The 17,445-nt window shown below is 34.3% G+C and overlaps 2 protein-coding genes across 5 annotated transcripts; one reads left to right on the forward strand and one right to left on the reverse strand.

Annotated features, from left to right (window-relative positions):
- Positions 1-13,100, forward strand: LOC133299657 (uncharacterized). Of its 3 annotated transcripts, none has more exons than XM_061499140.1 (24): positions 1-419; positions 843-914; positions 1,365-1,408; positions 1,721-1,832; positions 1,916-1,987; positions 2,420-2,482; positions 2,747-2,824; positions 2,915-3,007; positions 3,235-3,354; positions 4,174-4,260; positions 4,433-4,642; positions 4,750-4,797; positions 5,639-5,893; positions 6,374-6,480; positions 7,147-7,391; positions 7,886-7,954; positions 8,356-8,420; positions 8,540-8,709; positions 8,848-8,926; positions 9,384-9,639; positions 10,558-10,603; positions 11,432-11,540; positions 12,315-12,377; positions 12,748-13,100. In XM_061499140.1, exons 1-24 carry the CDS (start codon positions 66-68, stop codon positions 12,826-12,828), a joined length of 2,898 nt encoding a protein of 965 aa, XP_061355124.1. In that variant the 5' UTR covers positions 1-65; the 3' UTR covers positions 12,829-13,100. The 3 variants fall into 3 exon arrangements, with proteins under 3 accessions (XP_061355124.1, XP_061355132.1, XP_061355135.1); XM_061499148.1 differs by having other exon boundaries at positions 2,747-2,821; XM_061499151.1 differs by lacking the exon at positions 1,365-1,408 and having other exon boundaries at positions 391-419.
- A 1,305-nt stretch (positions 13,101-14,405) lies between these two features.
- LOC133299688 (uncharacterized) lies at positions 14,406-17,164 on the reverse strand. 2 transcript variants are annotated; one of them, XM_061499176.1, is made up of 5 exons: positions 16,972-17,164; positions 15,573-15,700; positions 15,372-15,447; positions 14,953-15,079; positions 14,406-14,775 (listed from the first exon to the last, which is right to left on the reverse strand). In XM_061499176.1, exons 2-5 carry the CDS (start codon positions 15,690-15,692, stop codon positions 14,589-14,591), a joined length of 510 nt encoding a protein of 169 aa, XP_061355160.1. In that variant the 5' UTR covers positions 15,693-15,700; positions 16,972-17,164; the 3' UTR covers positions 14,406-14,588. The 2 variants fall into 2 exon arrangements, with proteins under 2 accessions (XP_061355160.1, XP_061355165.1); XM_061499181.1 differs by having other exon boundaries at positions 15,573-15,780.
- Between the last annotated feature and the right edge of the window lie 281 nt (positions 17,165-17,445).

The following is a 17,445-nucleotide window of genomic DNA, read 5'->3' on the forward strand; positions in this document are numbered from 1 at the left end:
TCTCACTGAACATAAGTCAACCTTCTACTCTCAACAACAACAACAACAACAACACGTTCCCTTTCATGGCCACATCATCAATCGCTGGCGCTTCCTCCAACTTCACCCTTCTCCACCGCACTCAGGGGAGAAGGAACGACGCCGTAGAGGGTGGTGGTGGTGTTCGTGTGTTGTCTTCGGGTGGCAACTTTCTGAAACTCTTGAGGTTGAAGCACAACAAGCTGAGCACGTGCTATGCAACTCGTTCCACTACTGTGCCACGTGCTTCTTCCACTCATGAGGTTGTTGTTGGTGGTGGAGTTCTTGAGAAGGAGAAGGAGGAAGGGAGGGTCTTGAGGGTTGGTCTCATCTGTGGTGGTCCTTCTGCTGAGCGTGGAATTTCCCTCAATTCAGCTAGATCAGTTCTTGATCACTTGCAGGTACAATAACAAACAAGTTCATTATGCATTGGATTATTGGAAACTCTTACAACTTAATTATTCTCTTTCTTTAATTTGCTTCTATACTTTCACTATTTTTGTCTTTGAAATTAAGGATATTTACACAACTATGTTGCAATTCAGAGAGAATTTGTCACTTGGGTTTGTTTGTTTTTTGCTTTTATTTTTTTGGGGTCTTTTATAGTTGCACCAGTGTGTTATGTGCTGGTTTTTTTTTTCTCTTTTTAGTCTCCCCCTTAAGAAAAAGTTGCACTGAGAAAAAAAAAAAAAAAAAAGAAGAAGAAGAGAGGCTATGGTTATGTAGGGGTGTAGAGAAACGGTTCTTGTGTAAATGCATGCACTAATTTAGGGGTGTTTCCTGTTTTATTTATTAATTTCAATTTTTTTTGTGTTATCTGACAGGGAGATGATTTACACTTGAGTTGCTATTATATTGATTGCAATCTCAATGCATATGCAATTTCTTCTGCTCAGGTTAGTATAATATATGCTTCCCAAAATTGTGCTGCATGAGCTTCTTTTCTATTGAACTACAGTCTTTTACTAAGCTTATGAGCTTATATAGCTGAGAGAACTTCTGATCTGAATAATTCTAAATTCATGTATAATAATCCCTACGATATGACAAAATTTGAACCAAAACAAGGCTGGACAAGTCACATATATACTATAAATATACAGTTTCTAGTATGCACAGTTTTTCTTATAAACAGTGCGAGTTGTTTGCCTATCTTTAGTTCTACTGATCATGAATTGATCACATTCTTGATTTAAAACTGTCAGGCCATGTCTTTTACTGTTTAGTTTTCAATTATTTAGTTTAGTTTTCAATTATTTAGTTCAAAGTGAAATGGGAAAAGATAAAAAGGGAAACATGTTTCTTCCATCCAAGCCATTGTTCTTATTTCCATATATTTTCTGCAGGTATATTCCAACACCCCTGCTGATTTTGATTTTAAACTTGAAAGGTCAGTGAACCCTTTCAAATTAGGGAAAATTACAATAAAGGAAGTCTTGGTAGAAGTATTTCCAATTTAGGAATAATCAGCCCCTCAATTGGTCAGCAATGTTCAAAGAGTGGTTAATGAATAACCATGAATTGATTTAATAAATCACTTATGTGGTTACTGTTCCTAAAATGGAATTTTTTTTTTTTGCTAATAATTACTTTTCTGTAATTTTCTCTTCAAAGTACACAACAAATACTCATAAAAATATAGTATGGAATAATTTGCATTTGAAATTGCAAGAGTAAAGATGGCCACTTGTTGAATTTGCAGCCTTGCCAAAAGTTTCCAAACTTTGGCTGACTTGGCAGAGCATCTGGCTACAGCTGTGGACATAGTATTTCCAGTTATACATGGTAAATTTGGTGAAGATGGTGGCATTCAGGTGCATATATATAAGGATTTCTTTTAGATTATAATGAACTTGTCTATTTATGAATGATAATTCTCTGTGATAAATATTTTTAGGAACTGCTGGAAAAGTATAATGTTCCATTTGTTGGCACAGGATCTAATGAGTGCCTTCAAGCATTTGACAAGGTACAAGACACATGTATTTTGTTATCTTTTTATCATAACTGTAATGTAGCCACACATTTGAGCTCTAAGAATGGTTTACTTTTTCTTAGCCATCATAGTTAGATTAGGTTCAATATATTTAATGACCACCATTTACTAAGAATCAATTGATTTGAAATCTTAAATTAAATCATGAAATATGCTTGAAAGCCTTATTTAGTATTTAGATGATGCAGACTTATTAACTTTTGGTATTCAAGGTCTGGATGCTAATTGTGGTATATGAGAAAGTCATTGGGAAAAACTATATGGAAAGTTTTAAAAACTCAGACATCTTTAATTTTATTTTATATACAGAAAAATGATCACCTTTGTCTTCTCTATTAATCTTTTGTTACTTACTAGTTTGACTATATCTGTGGCACTAATTTTTCGCCTTAAAATTATTGCTAGTTTAAAGCATCGTTGGAGCTCAGGAAGCATGGATTCATAACAGTACCCAGTTTCTTAGTTCAGGTATTCAAAATTGTATTTTTACAAGGTTATTGTTTCACCTTTTAATGAAAACTAATTATGTGTTAATAAGTGTGTATCTTCTAATGTTTTTAAATGTTAGATTTTTGGGTGCTGCAAGCCTAATGTTCATCTATATTTTTTTTTTGTATTAGATTTCATCCACATTTAATTGCTTGTGAAAGTGTTTTCTGTCTTTCAACATTAATTCATCCACGTTTCCTTATTTACTTTCTACGAGATTTATAACATTATGATGTCAATTAGGGGTATGAAGCAAAGAAATCAGAACTATCAGAGTGGTTTATAAAACACCAGCTGGACCCTGACTCGGGAAAAGTTGTGGTAAGGCACTTATTTAGTTAGTCATTAGAGATTAATTCATTGTGAAGAAGTTTGTTATGCTTATTGATGTTTTAAAATTTGATGTCTCAGGTTAAACCAACAAGAGGAGGGTCAAGCATCGGTGTCAAAGTTGCATATGGTGTGACTGATTCTCTTGTAAAAGCAAATGAAATTATGTCTGAGGTATTTCAGTCAATTTGGCAATTGAATGGGGGCACATTCTTTAATAATGTGACAACTTTTATTTAAGAATCATATGCAATTAATACTGTAGATGAATATACAGACAAATCTAGGAGAATGATTATAAAGAAAATTAAGGAGGAATACATATTGAGTAGAAGTATGTTAAGTAAAAAAATTATACTTCTCTCATTTTTGGTATTGGTCATTGATTTTGAATGTGATAGGGAATTGACAATAAAGTGCTAATAGAAATATTTCTGGAAGGAGGGAGTGAGTTTACAGCCATTGTCCTTGATGTAGGATCTGGTTCAGATCGTTGTCCTGTTGTGCTACTTCCTACTGAGGTATGTTTTGTCTTTTCTCCCATGAGATTTCTTGTTTGTTCGCTGCAATTTTAAAATCTTCATACTTGCTCCCATCACTCTGGAGAGGACTAAGTATTTGAAATGAGACAGCAGAAGGTATCAGATCCTGTTCGGTTCAATGGAATGAGGGTGGTGAGAATGAGAAAGGGAATAGGAATAAACTGAAAGTTTGTTTGAAAAACTTTGGAATGAGAATGGTCATTTCTTGGGGAATGTAGATTTCACCATTCCCCCCAAAATTAAATGGAATGGCCATTCCATTAGAACTATATTGATTGGAATTACCTTTATACATTGTCTTTTCTAAAAATAACAAAAAGTATCCTCTGTCATCAACTGCCTCCACTCCCACAACAACCCCCATATTTGCTGAGCTGTAGTGTTGTCATTGAAAATTTTCTTTTTTTTCTATTCTTGACAATGAAACATGCTACTGATAATGATTGTTGCACTCCTTTCATCCTCATTCTCACTAAGATCATTCCAGTGAACTGAACTGGACTTTACTGAATTTCCTTTTTCAAAAAAATAGAAAGAAGAAGAAAATGAAAGGAATTTACAATTTTAGCAAATATGATGTACTTCTGGATGTATTTCAAGGCCATAAATTGGCCATGACTCATCACAGAAAATCAGTGATAATAATTAGGATCAGTTGTATTTACAAATGAATTTCTGTTGTGTGTCTGGAAATGTCAACATGAGATTCCTCATGCAATTTGTACACAGCATTTGCATTTGGCTATTGCCTAATGAAAATTTCATACTCAGTAGTAATAGTTTAATTTAGGTGAACAGGTGGAGCTTCTAGTCCGTGGTGCAAATGATATGAAAGAGAATGATGCAATATTTAATTACCGTAGGAAGTACCTTCCAACCCAACAGGTCAGTAGTAGTGTGTATGTGCTATATGTGCACACAAGATATACTGTACATGCTTGCTGATCTTAAAAACATGAAGTGACTTTTTTTTTTTTAATCTCAGTTTATTGAATATTTGTTTCAGCCAATGTTGGCTAGTATCTTTCTAATCAGATGAAGCATATATTCTCCACAGGTTGCTTATCACACTCCTCCTCGATTTCCTTTGGATGTAATTGAGAATATTCGCAAAGGAGCATCTCTGTTATTTCAACGGTTTTGCCTGCAAGATTTCGCACGAATTGATGGATGGTTTTTGCCTAATTCAGGTTGTACATTATCATCTTCAGAAAGTGAGTTTGGAAGGACTGAATCTGGTACTGTAATATTCACTGACATTAACCTGGTGAGACATGATTTTCTTCCTTGGGAGGAATACAGATAATATCTTTAGCAATTTCACTGCTTATGTTAGTTGTTCACTATAGCTGAATATTAAATTGCATGTTTCAGATCAGTGGTATGGAACAAACCAGTTTTCTATTTCAGCAAGCTTCTAAGGTACTTCTTGATGCGTCTGCATCGCACTTCTCGTATTGAATATTCATAGATCCTTATATTTTCTAGGGGTATTGCTATTTCATAATTATGTGTGTCTGTGTGCAATTTTTTTTCCCTTTCAAAATCGACCGATTTGTCTTAATGTGTTTGTAATGCCAAATTGCTTATTTCCTTTTATTGGGATTTTACCAGAGATACCTCGTGTCACATAAATTTATCTCCAAACAGTCCTGGTTTAGGAGTGTATGGTTTAATGTTGTTAGGGATGGGCATGGTTCGATCCGAAACGGTTTTTTCCTAAACCAAACTGAACAGGTTTTAACCTGTTTGGTTCAAAGAACCGAATTGTTTTATTTAATCCAAACTGTTTTATTTTTCCTGAACCGGTTTGGAACCCTTTCAGAACCAGTTTATATTTCAAAACCAGTTTATGATTTATAACCGATTCAGAACCAATTCGGATATGTAAATTAGTTCTAAACCAATTTCGAACTGGTTCAACTAGTTGCGAAACGATCTTGAATCAGTTCTGAACTGGTTTCAAACTGATTTTTTTTTGTTCTTAAATTGGTTTGTACACCCAGTTTGGTTCTCAAAACTGGTTTAGAAAAATACGGTTCGGTTTGGTTATTTTTCACAGCTCTAACTGCTATATTCTCTGTTTCTAGGTGATTAAATGTTTGTCATGCTTGCTATCTTGTATATTTCAAGCATGATGTTCTGCAAACATGACACTGACCAGTTAAAGCCTTCTAGATGATAAATTTTTGTTTGTTTTTATTATTGATGCATGGATAATTCTTATCATTCATTGCTTGAAAATGCTATCTCTGCTATTCAGGTTGGGTTTTCGCATAAAAACATCCTTAGGAGCATTATTCACCATGCTTGCTTGCGATTTCCAAATCTTGCATCAGTTAGTCGAATATCAGGTCAGGTTCCAAGCAGATCGAAATCCTCAGAACTTAACAAGTCATTTCATCGCAATGAAGGTGCTCGAAAAGTTTTTGTCATCTTTGGAGGTGACACATCAGAACGGCAAGTATCTCTTATGAGTGGTACCAATGTCTGGCTCAATTTGCTAGCCTTCCATGATGTAAGTGTCCACAATCAGGGAGACCTTAAAGTCAATGATTAGTTTGCATAATGCTTTGGTAGTCATTCTGCTGAAGTGTAATTATGTCCTTCAGCTTTAAGTTTTTTAATTTTCTTATCTTTACAAATTTTCAGGAAATAGATGTATAAGCATTATTTTGACATTTTTGTACTTTTTTTTTGAGCTGATACATATTTTCATACCTTCAGAATCATCATATGATTTATGTAACAAATATAACAAACTTATCCAATATCTTATCTTTTAAGGGGAAGGGAGCAGGAGGTTATTTTAATAGAATAGAAGTGTTTTCATAAATGCGATACTTAGGTTTATATTTTAGCAGTTAATATAAATTTTACAAGATAATATATAGGTCTTAGCCAATGACTAAGAATTAAGAACTGTTGCATTCTCTAATTAAAGTGCAGTATGTATGATATGTCGGAGTCTCGGAGACTAAAGTCATTGTTCTTACAGCTTGAGGTAACTCCATGTTTGCTGTCCTCAACAAGTGAGTATGCATCCAATAACGAAATGGGAAAGAAGGCTGATGATGTAAGGAATAGAACAGTTTGGTCACTACCGTAAGTATTGGTCCTTTTTTCTACCTCAGGATTTGTCCTAGATTTCTAAATATGCATATGGGAACAACTTGTTTATTTTAAAGTTGTTAGAGAGATATAAAACCATTCATAAGCTCCACCTAACACCTTAAGCTATTAGGAGTGTGGGTCGTTGGCATGGTATAAAAGACTCAATGATCAAGTGGTCAAGTTCGATCTTTGCCACACCCATAATTCATAATTAAATTAAATTTTAGCACTGAGAAAAATGGGCTCAACCCCAAATGAATCTTGCATGAGGAGGTGTATTAGAGATCAAAAACCATTTAGGACTTCTATCTAATAGCTTAAGCTTTTAAGAGAATTTTTAATTTTCTATAATGACAGGCATCAGGTTTTCCTTTTGAATGTTTATTTACATGCATGGTTTCTCTTGAACCATTTTGTGCTCAAGAATGTAAAATTTCCATTTTGCTTAATAGGATTCTGAAGTTAGCAATTTCAATACAGAAATGTACATCCAATTATCTGCACATGCCAGTTTTGAATCCACAATTTATCTAATGTAGCTTGACATAGGAACTCAATCCATGATCAGTAATATCTGAGTTGATTGTGACTCATGCATGTGACCTATTCATAACGTAGTTAGAATGAAACGATTCAATGGTAATTATTTGTCTACAGTTATTCTCTTGTTCTACGACATACTACTGAGGAAGTACTCGCTGCATGCTTAGAAGCAATTGAGCCAGATCGGGCTGCACTAACATCTGAACTAAGGAAGAAAGTAATGAATGATCTCACGAAGGGTTTGCAGGATCACAATTGGTTTACAGGGTTTGATATTTCTGACGAACTTCCTATGAAATTTTCATTAAGGCAGTGGATCAAGCTAGCCAAGGAAGTCCAGGCAACAGTTTTTATTGCAGGTATTAAAAGCAAAAAGTGTTTTCTAGTGATTAAATTTTTAACTCCAATTTCTTTGCTTATACATGCTAAAAGGTTTTCATATGCACTACTTATATAGTATTTGAGATGCATTGTTAGCTGTCAGGGTCAAGATGGAGTGTGCTTCATGCATCATCCTGAAAAAATATCAAATTTGATGTAATGTTTCAATATAATCACAAACTACTTTTTTTAATTTTTTATTCTGAGGTAGATCCAGAAAGAAAAGGTTGTAGGGGAAAAAGTTGTTAGGTATGACCACGCGGTGAAGACAATAATAGTCATATGGGTAATCTATTTAAAAATGGTTTAAGAGGCTCTCATTATTTGTTTAAATAGTGATACGGACCAGAATAGGACACATTCTTTTAACTGTTTTCTAGCGATTTAAATGTGTAGTTCAAGTTTCAAGGAATGCAGGTTTATGAAATTGAATGTGTATGTCTTTACAGTGTTCATTCTTTGTTACTTATAGTGCATGGAGGCATTGGAGAAGATGGTACGCTTCAATCTTTGTTGGATGCTGAAGGAGTTCCCCACACAGGTTTGTTTATAATGTACACTTGATATACGAGACTATTAAGTATAATGGTATCTGTAAAGAACCAATTCAACCCAAAAGCTTAAGCTGTTGGGTGAGACTACATTAATGGTTTTATATATCTCAACACGCCCCCTCACACGAGAGCCCACTGGGGTTGAAGGGTGGACAATGCACAGGTCCACCTACCTGTGCAAAGAAAGAAATTCCACTAAAATTAAAGTGGAGGGCGGTGAGGATCGAAGCCGGTACACCGAGGCTCTGATACCATGTTAATTATCAAGATACAAGGATTACAATCAATACCTCTTGTATCTTGATAATTAACAGTATCCACCACTCAGTTTCAAATTTTTTTTTTTATTTGTAGTTGTCTTTTTTACCCTCGTTATCTTCTGTTGAAGGTCCTTGTGCAATGGCATCAAAGATTTGTATGGACAAAGTTGCAACTTCTGTTGCTTTAAAGCATGTATGTTTCCTTAATTCAAGAATGTTTTCTGTAAAGGATAAAGAACACTCCTCTTACATTACTTTTCTCAATTTGACATGTTTATCTGACTGTTCATTCCAATCTCCTGTTATTAAAAGCTTGCGAATTCGGGAGTTCTTACCATAAATAAGGACGTCAGGCAAAAAGATGATTTGTTTAATAATCCCATAAATGATATTTGGGATGACCTCACCCTGAAGCTACAGTGTGAAACATTATGTGTCAAGCCAGCGAGAGATGGATGCTCAACTGGGGTTGCAAGACTATGGTAGATTTATCACTTTGTTATTATATATTTTTCATGTTATCTATGATTTGCAGATTATCAAATATTGCATTATACTATGCTTGTAAAGGATTAAAAGAATCGTTCTACTACTTTACTTGCTATTCTATTTTCGTGCAGTTGTTCCAATGACCTTGCTATATATGTCAAAGCTCTGGAGGACTGTCTACTAAGGATTCCTCCTAATTGTTTATCAAAGGTACAGGATAAGGAATAAACCATCAAGACCTTATTTGCTGAGAACTTATGGTTAAAGTTTAGATGTGGAGTAAATATTCTGACTCTAATACTGTATATGAAAGAGAGAAAGAGAGAGAGAGAGAGAGAGAGAGAGAAGATTTTCTTAAAAAGGCTAATTACTAATGAATGGTGTGGCCTTGATATGTATTTATAATATTGTTGTGCCCATGCAAAAGTATAATATACCGTTCACCTACAGTGCATTACAATCAATACTTTCTGAATTAGTCAATATCATTCTTTTTTCTGGCTTCTTGTTCTCTACATTACCTAGAAGGTTATCTCTACAAATGTTAAACACTGAAATATAAATTTGCATTTATTTGTTGTATCTGTTATTTTATTTGGCAATGTACATGAGCTCTTCAACTTTTGGTTTTATGACGTTGTTTGTCTTGCTTTTGATTGATGTACAGGCACATAGTATGATTGAGATGCCAAACCCTCCTCCAGAACTCTTGATCTTTGAACCTTTCATAGAGACAGATGAAATAATAGTGACATCCAAATTTAAGAATGAGACTGGTCATGGCTTCATGTGGAAAGGGCACAATAGATGGGTGGAAATAACAGTTGGCGTCATAGGAAAACGTGGATCAATGCACTCACTCAGTCCTAGTGTAACTGTCAAGGAAACTGGCGATATTTTGTCACTAGAGGAGAAGTTCCAAGGTGGGTCTCTACAAAATTACATAGATTTATAATCGTAGTTTTATAAAAGGATAATTGCAATTAGCACGACCTTTGTGTAAGTTTTCTTAGCTTATATAGTTAAAAACATAAAGTCAACCCCACTTGGAGGATTTCCATGCTCCTGTAGAGTATTGGATTTTAGGTTTATGAGAAGAAAATGCTAAACATAAAAGTTTCTGGAATCAAAGGGTTTTAAGATGCAGTACATAGCATATAAGTTCAATAAAACCAAATACGCAAGTTAGAAATTTTTGGAGGTGAAAATTGCAAATTACATCATACCACAAGTCGCATGGTTTAGGTGTCTTGGATCCATCTTTCAAAATGATGGGTAGATTGATAGGAATGTCACAGTGATCATATTCAAGCTAGATAAATGAAATGGAGAAATAATTCAAGCATAATCTGTGATTGCAAAGTGCCTATAGAACTCGAAAGAAAATGCTTTCAGTGTGATTGGCTGAAATAGCTTTTCAATTTTGAGTGCAAAATAAGCTAATCCAAACAGCAATAAGCGTGGCGGTGACGAGGAAGCTAATATTTGATGAGTGGACAATAGGTGAAAGATAAGATTACGAACAAATATATTCGGGAGAAAGTTAGAGTAGCACCTATTAACAAGGAGACGATAGAAACTTGGATTAGATGGTTTGGTTATGTGAGAAGAGGACTAATAGAGGCTACAATGAGAGTAGGGAATCAAAATGAAAGATAATACAATTAAAAGGGGTAGGGGAATACCTTAAAAAACTTTAGGAGGTCCATTAAGAAAGATCAATGCTTAATGTTTGGAACCCCCCTATCTTTATTTCTAGTTTATACTTTTCTTTCCTTTGTCAGGACTATAGTTGTTCACAGTGGCTCATCTTTATCCTTTACTTTTATATTTCTTGGCAGGTGGGACTGGCATCAATCTGACTCCACCTCCCTTGTCAATTATGAGGTATGTTAGAGGGATTCCACATCCCAGTGGCAAAACCACCTTTATGGCTCATTTCTTGTATATCTTGCTCTTTGAGATCTATCGCAACATTCTTAGTGGTATTTGATGTAAATATTTGACAAGGACATGGCCTTTTGTCGTGATAAGTATGTCGTTAAGAGTTGATTCTATCTACAGTTTGCTGATGTTTAAGTTTGGTACAACTTGTGGCAGGGTTGGTACTTTCTACCCTGGTATCAATTATAGCTCAACTACCATTTACAGATTGGTTGAAATTGGAAGCATATATCCAATTCCCAGTCTGATAATCCAGAAAACTTTTTAGTCACTTATTTTTAGGGGGAAATAAAGACATGAATCAACAGGTTACAAACATCTAAATTCTATAAACGAAATAAATATCTCTGCCATATATATTCTGCATGCATGAAACACACTCGTGTTTGTTTTTCCAAAATGTGCAGACGAAGTCTATCAGTTGTTCTCTTGAATATTGATGACTATAGGTTTGTTGAAATACTTTGGTTGATAATGTAAATGCTTCATCTTTTGCACTTAAGGATGCTGTTATTGGCATTTCTATGCTTGACACTAGATCAAGATTCAGTGTCAAAGAAAATTTATTATGGAATACGAATTTCCTAATTTTTATTTAAGTGGATATGTGTCATGTCCTATCATGTAATTTTTATTTACAGCTAGGTTACACTGTGACAAATCGTTGTTTCTTCACATTGTAATGACGTGTTCACCTACTTATTTCTTAGTCAATACTTTGTATGTTTCTTTGAAGTGACTTTGAATGATATTTTTTTCTTCTCTTTATAGTGAGAAAGCTTTGGAGAGATGTAAACAGCATATTGAACTGATTGCAAACACTCTACAATTAGAAGGATTTTCACGTATTGATGCATTTGTCAATGTTGACAGCGGAGAGGTTTGTTGAATTCCTTGACGGGACATGTTTTCTCCCTTTTCTTTCTCCTATTTGTTTTATGAGTTTGTCTCTTTGAATTTGATGTTATAAATTTTTCTATTGATTCAACATGAAACTTAATGCTATTCTCTTTTGAATAGCTGGAAAATGGGGAGGTAGAAAATTTGTAATGAAAACTACTTCATCCTGCTTGGTACAACAAAAATTGGGAAGGATGAAGGTTGAGTGCAACACATTTATACTCCACTCCAAAAATTTTGACCACTCAAATAGTATGAAAGTGAGATGAAAATGATTTTCCCCTCTACTAAACAGCAATGAGTGAAAATAAAAACATTTCTATGATATATCCCACCCCATTTTCATTTTTTCCCCCTTATTTCTCACCTGTTTGTTTTCCATCTACTCGAACAATCATAGCCTTAGCGTAAGGCATGCATCATGTGACTCAAAATGCGTTTCAACCTTCTTAGAATGCTTAAGAAAACTGTTGATATATATTTTGAAATATCACATACTTCGGTTTTAGAAATTGTTTCGTTAGTATTCCTATAATAAACTTCAGTTGTTGAACGTAACATTCCATTTTTTTTTGCTGATATATGCTGATCTACTAGTAAACATTGCATTGCAGTTTGTTGTGAGAGTCCATTCTTAATAGAATATGATCATCAACTCATTGAAATGAAAACAATCACTTCATTTTCTCATAAAGGAATTGTGTTTCAATGACTTATCATCATCTTACTCCTTGATAACTTCCAATGTTTGTAGGTTTTGATTATAGAGGTAAATACTGTGCCTGGAATGACACCTTCCACTGTTCTGATTCATCAGGTATATTCTTGCAATGATACAATTACTTTTCTTTCATAATCTTTTCAAGTGTGTATTTTTTTTCTCTGACTAGGCTCTGACGATGTATGTGCTTTTGTCGCATGAAGATTGAATTAGGACATTATTCTAAACTGCATTTAAAACCAGTTAGCATATTGCAAAGGCTAATGACATGAACTTGAAGGAGATGAAATTGAAACCTTACTTTTGATTCCTTTTAACATAAAATAAATATTAAGATACAAATAAGGATCTATATAAAAATTGAAAGCATTTTTAATCTAGCAATAAGACATAACACAATCAGAACAACCACCTATATTGAGTCTTATGATTCTAATTGACTATATCATTCTCTTATATATCTCAGGCACTAGCAGAACAACCACCATTGTATCCTCATCAGTTCTTCCGTACGCTTCTTGATTTGGCATCTGAAAGGTCTGAGTAAATATGTTTAAAAGAATGTTTGCATTGGTTTCATCAAATGCTGATATCACTGGAAGCTATTGTGTAGCAGCAGATGACATTAATGTTCCTATGTGTGAGTTGCTTCCCTATGTAATATGAAACTTCAATTTCATTCTTATTTTCTTATTTCCCTTCCAAGTATGTTATCAAGTGCAATCAGAGGTTATTCAGGTTCTTCCATCTAGTACTGAATTTCCAAGAAATCTTCTATGTGCTTTCAACAATATGTAGTTGTGTGGCGAAAATCACAAGTCTGACAATAATAATTATAATATTGTTCCTACAAGGATAGAGTGATGATCAAATTATGACAACTTTAATTTTCTAGGTTACCGAAAATAATGATCACAATTTGTACCCTAAACTCAACCCTAAATCCTATAATTATCGTAATTTTTATTGGTTTCCCAAGAGGTTCATTGAAAATACAACTAGTTTGGTTTGAGTACCAATATAAGGGACGGTTCTCCCAAAAATATATTTTTCATTCCTAGATGAGAACGGAAATAGAAATGAGTAGGTAATTAAAAATGAGTTGCAAGATATCATGTAACAGGACATCCAATGTATTTAATAATAAAATATAAACGCCGCAAAAATATAAATGCTTCAGATAGAATACAAAATTGGGATGGGGAAGAAACTCTGCAAAAAAAAGTATGGAATACAAATTTGGGTAGGAGAATAATTTGGAATGTGGGAATTAATACTATTAGTCAAAATTATAATAAATATGTTAAATATAAGGAGATTAATTAAAACAATTGAAAGTATAAGATGATAATTTAAAACATGACCAAAGTTTAAGGTGATAGGTTATACATTAACCTTAAATATGTGATTTTTTTTTTTTTTGGAGTTACCCAACCCTAATTATCTCTTTGAGACGAGTTGGCTCCCTCCGGTATCCCCACGAGCTTCGACTCTTGGAGCCGGCTATGGGACTAATCCGGAGTGCGGGGGAACAGTGATGGCTAAAGGTTCAGCCCCCTCCCCAAGAATGCATTCAGCAGGAATCGAATACATATCCAACCCCACTAACTCAGCGCCAAGTTACAAATATGTGATTTTTCTTTTCTTTACAATTCTAAACTATGATTTTAAGAGTTGCTTATTAACAGTGATTAGCACTGTTTTTGTATATATAAAAAAACAAATGTATCCACACAAAAAAAAACAATGATAAATGCTTTCAAGTTTCTATAATGGGAATGACATTTATGAAAATACTCTCTCTTTATTGTCCAAGAAATAACGCACAAATAAGAATATAAACTACCTTTAATTTTAATAAATTAAGATCATAATACATTTTAAATTAAATTAACTATAAATACAACATTACTTGATTGCTTTACAAAACAACTGACTTTACCCTAACCTATTATCCGTTAAGTGAAATAAAATTGTCGTTCTTCCTAAATATTTTTAATTTTTCCTCTTAAATATTATTGTCAGAAGTCGTTAGCATTAATTCCCCCCTCTTCCCCGCAGAAAAAAAAAAACAAAACAAAAATTGACTTCAAAGAGGCAATTATCGAACAAATGATTTCTCCTTCGTGTTTAATAATTTGACAAGTCAATGCAAACTCAATTCCCTTTTTTTTGAGTTAGTGTTGAAACATATAAATATTCAGCATAATCAGCCCACAAAGATAGGACACGAACAATCTCTCACATGCATTGTCGAAAGAACTTGAATGTAATCATTCAACAAGCATGTGAGGCTGACTAGATAATTCAATCATCTTTATCTGAACTGGATTCTGAATCTTCGATAGCTTGCAGCTCAATAGGTCTCATCCTGTTTGTATTGGCTTCCAGTGGAGGTAGTCCATCATCATCACTTGCGTCTGTCTCATTCTCTTGTTGGGAGGTGGTTATTTCATTTGAATCATCTATCATCCCAGATTTAAAAAATTCAGGCCTATATGGCAGCAATGATGTGAAAAAAGTGAGTATATGTTGTCTTGGATAAGGATACCATTAGATGATGCTACCATATAAAATCCATGTTCTATATAGAAAAAAGTATACGATTATTTAACAAGAGAACACAATGCAAGTAAAACTACATCAATCAAAGCTGGAAACAAGAGCACACCATTCTGGAGATTTTTGTAGTGCTCGGACTTGTTCATAGAAAAGAACTTGAGAAACAAGACATCCAACCTTGCTACCTGATTCAAGAGCCTTTTCTTTTCCACTTTCATCAACTACAACAAAGCTCCCTGCACATTGAGCAATGATGTGGAGCCAAACCAAGAAAGGAAATAGTTTTCAAAACCAATACACGTTTCGATTTTTAGATCAGGTTGCAACCTAAAATTCTTTGGCTGATGGCTTGGAGTTCATAAAATATAGAAGAATAGATGGTTCTCTAGCCAATTCCCCGGACATAAAATCCAAATATCCCACAATCAATGTTTTCAAGCAGTATAGAGTTAGACTATAAAATGTTCAAGTTTGTTTGATGACTACAGATTGTTTGACAAAATGGGTTGCTTCTTAAATAGGACAAACCTCGTTTTATCCACATGCTTTTCTGAAATTTAGCAGGAAATAGAGCTAGTGATTTCTCACCACGTGCATCCATGACCTTGAGACAAATCAAGAAGGAAATATAAGTAAAAACTATATACACAAGTAAACAATGATAAGGTTTAAAAAGAGGGGGAAGGAGGGGGGTTGGACTGAGAAGACTGGATACTTGTAAAGCAGTACCTCAATGAGATTGGACCCTCGAAGAGACACCACCTGCATGATGCTTTGCCCATCTTGAAGGGTTATATGCTTTTCCTCGGTTGCCCTCTTCAAATTCTTCCTTCCTCGTCTCGTGGCCATCTAAAACCCTAATTTTTCCAGTTGCCAAGGTTTATCACAAAACTTTGCATATCACAATTGGAAGCTATAACACCCCTTGTCAACCCGACTTGTTACATGTGATATTCAAGCAATGACAAAAAAAGGAGTACGAATAAGACATTGATGATTGAATTTTTTTTATTTTAACACTCACGAGAAAAACCAAATAAGATTCATAACAGCAAGGAATTCCCACCACGAAAAGCAATATAAAACCATACCAATTAGGACAAAGTTATCATTACACGTTCAGCCATAACATCATGAATATAGCATAACATCACTTACACTTAAGCATCCATAATTCCTTATGTACAGTGGCAATTTCATCAATGACCACATTCATGGAAGCCATCACAACAACCTACATAACCCACACCGATGACCACATTGATTGCAGACATCATTGTATCAATACAGTGTGCCCAATTGTCCATAAGTAAGTGTGTTCAGCTCAAACATCGATGAGCATCCCCATCACTTTAGAGAATCATTCATACATCAAACATATAGCACCAAGGTCACTTATTTATAAGCATCATTCCTCTTTCATTCTTTTTCTATATCGCCGTATATGTATATATGCATATATGTATCATTCATCATTCACAATGGCGTACAACTCAAAGAGGTATAAGAATGTGGCTTGGCCACGACAACATATCCAGAATTCATATAAAAAAAATGGCACCACACACACATACATACCCATAATAAGTCACAGCCAGAACCGGGTACTTCTCAAATTTTCAACAACACACATTAATGACATTTATATGGTTTGGTTTCAGTTCTTTTTACCATGTTTCATATTTTACAACTCAATAGAATCAAGCTAGTGGAATACATTTAATTGAAATCACCAAATTCAACCTTTGTACCCAAAGGCTCGGACTCATCAAGAATTCTCTCTCTCTCTCTCTCTCTCTCTCTCTCTCTCTCTCTCTCTCTCTTCGATCTTCATGAAATCCATCAAGTAAGTAAATCAGACATACACATCTCCTTTAGTCATAAACAGAGTACTTACATCATTTCTCTCAAATTCCAATCACACATACTTTAAACTTAACATGCAATTCATTCAAAGCCCTTCCTAATAACTCCTATAACAGTAGACAACAAAGAATTTCAACATGCATTAAGAATCTAAGAAAAGATTAAGTTTTTTAACTATCGATCTCACACCAATAACCATACCTTTGCCCCAAAACCTTCCCAAATTAAAATCAAAGAATAGAAAAAGGGCTCTACAGTTTACCTAGCTTTTCGGTTGTTTGAATGAACTTCCTTCAAACTTTTACTTCAACCCACTACAAATCTCCTTGAAATCTTGTTTGACTAGGCACACCACAACCAAACAAGAACAGGGAAAAAGGGGAAAATGGGGGGTTTCTAGTTTGAGTTAGGGCTTTGATTCTCGGTGAAGGGAGAAGAGATTTCCTTGTTTTCTCTTGATTAGGAAGAGTGGACAACCAAAAGACTTAATCACCCTCCTTTACGTTTCTTTGCAAGTAGAAACAAAATAAAGGGTACTTCAGTCAAATGAACATTGAGTATGATTTCACTCAAATTTATCTACCTACATAATGTTGGATGCCCAAGACACATGCACCTAGGTTACAAATCAATAACAAATTTTTGGATCGGTTCAAGTCATCATGTGAGTTAGGGTAAAAATTTGATAAAACGGATATAATTTGATTTGGAGTAAATATTCTTTTTAGTCCTCAGC

Source organism: Gastrolobium bilobum, unplaced genomic scaffold, assembly GCF_033153095.1.
Source record: "Gastrolobium bilobum isolate Gb01-03AN ecotype WA unplaced genomic scaffold, APGP_CSIRO_Gbil_v1 utg42547, whole genome shotgun sequence".
Classification (NCBI taxonomy): Eukaryota; Viridiplantae; Streptophyta; class Magnoliopsida; order Fabales; family Fabaceae; genus Gastrolobium; species Gastrolobium bilobum.

What these genes read in the sequence shown, in the direction of transcription:
- LOC133299657 (XM_061499140.1), top strand. Translation starts at nt 66, where the DNA reads ATGGCCACATCATCAATCGCTGGCGCTTCCTCCAACTTCACCCTTCTC. An exon ending in TGAAGGAGTTCCCCACACAG is followed by an intron (nt 7,955 to 8,355) that starts GTTTGTTTATAA and finishes CTTCTGTTGAAG; the next exon opens with GTCCTTGTGCAATGGCATCA. An exon ending in ACTGGGGTTGCAAGACTATG is followed by an intron (nt 8,710 to 8,847) that starts GTAGATTTATCA and finishes ATTTTCGTGCAG; the next exon opens with TTGTTCCAATGACCTTGCTA.
- LOC133299688 (XM_061499176.1), bottom strand. Translation starts at nt 15,692, where the DNA reads ATGGCCACGAGACGAGGAAGGAAGAATTTGAAGAGGGCAACCGAGGAA. An exon ending in AAGCATGTGGATAAAACGAG is followed by an intron (nt 15,080 to 15,371) that starts GTTTGTCCTATT and finishes CTCAATGTGCAG; the next exon opens with GGAGCTTTGTTGTAGTTGAT. An exon ending in CTACAAAAATCTCCAGAATG is followed by an intron (nt 14,776 to 14,952) that starts GTGTGCTCTTGT and finishes GCTGCCATATAG; the next exon opens with GCCTGAATTTTTTAAATCTG.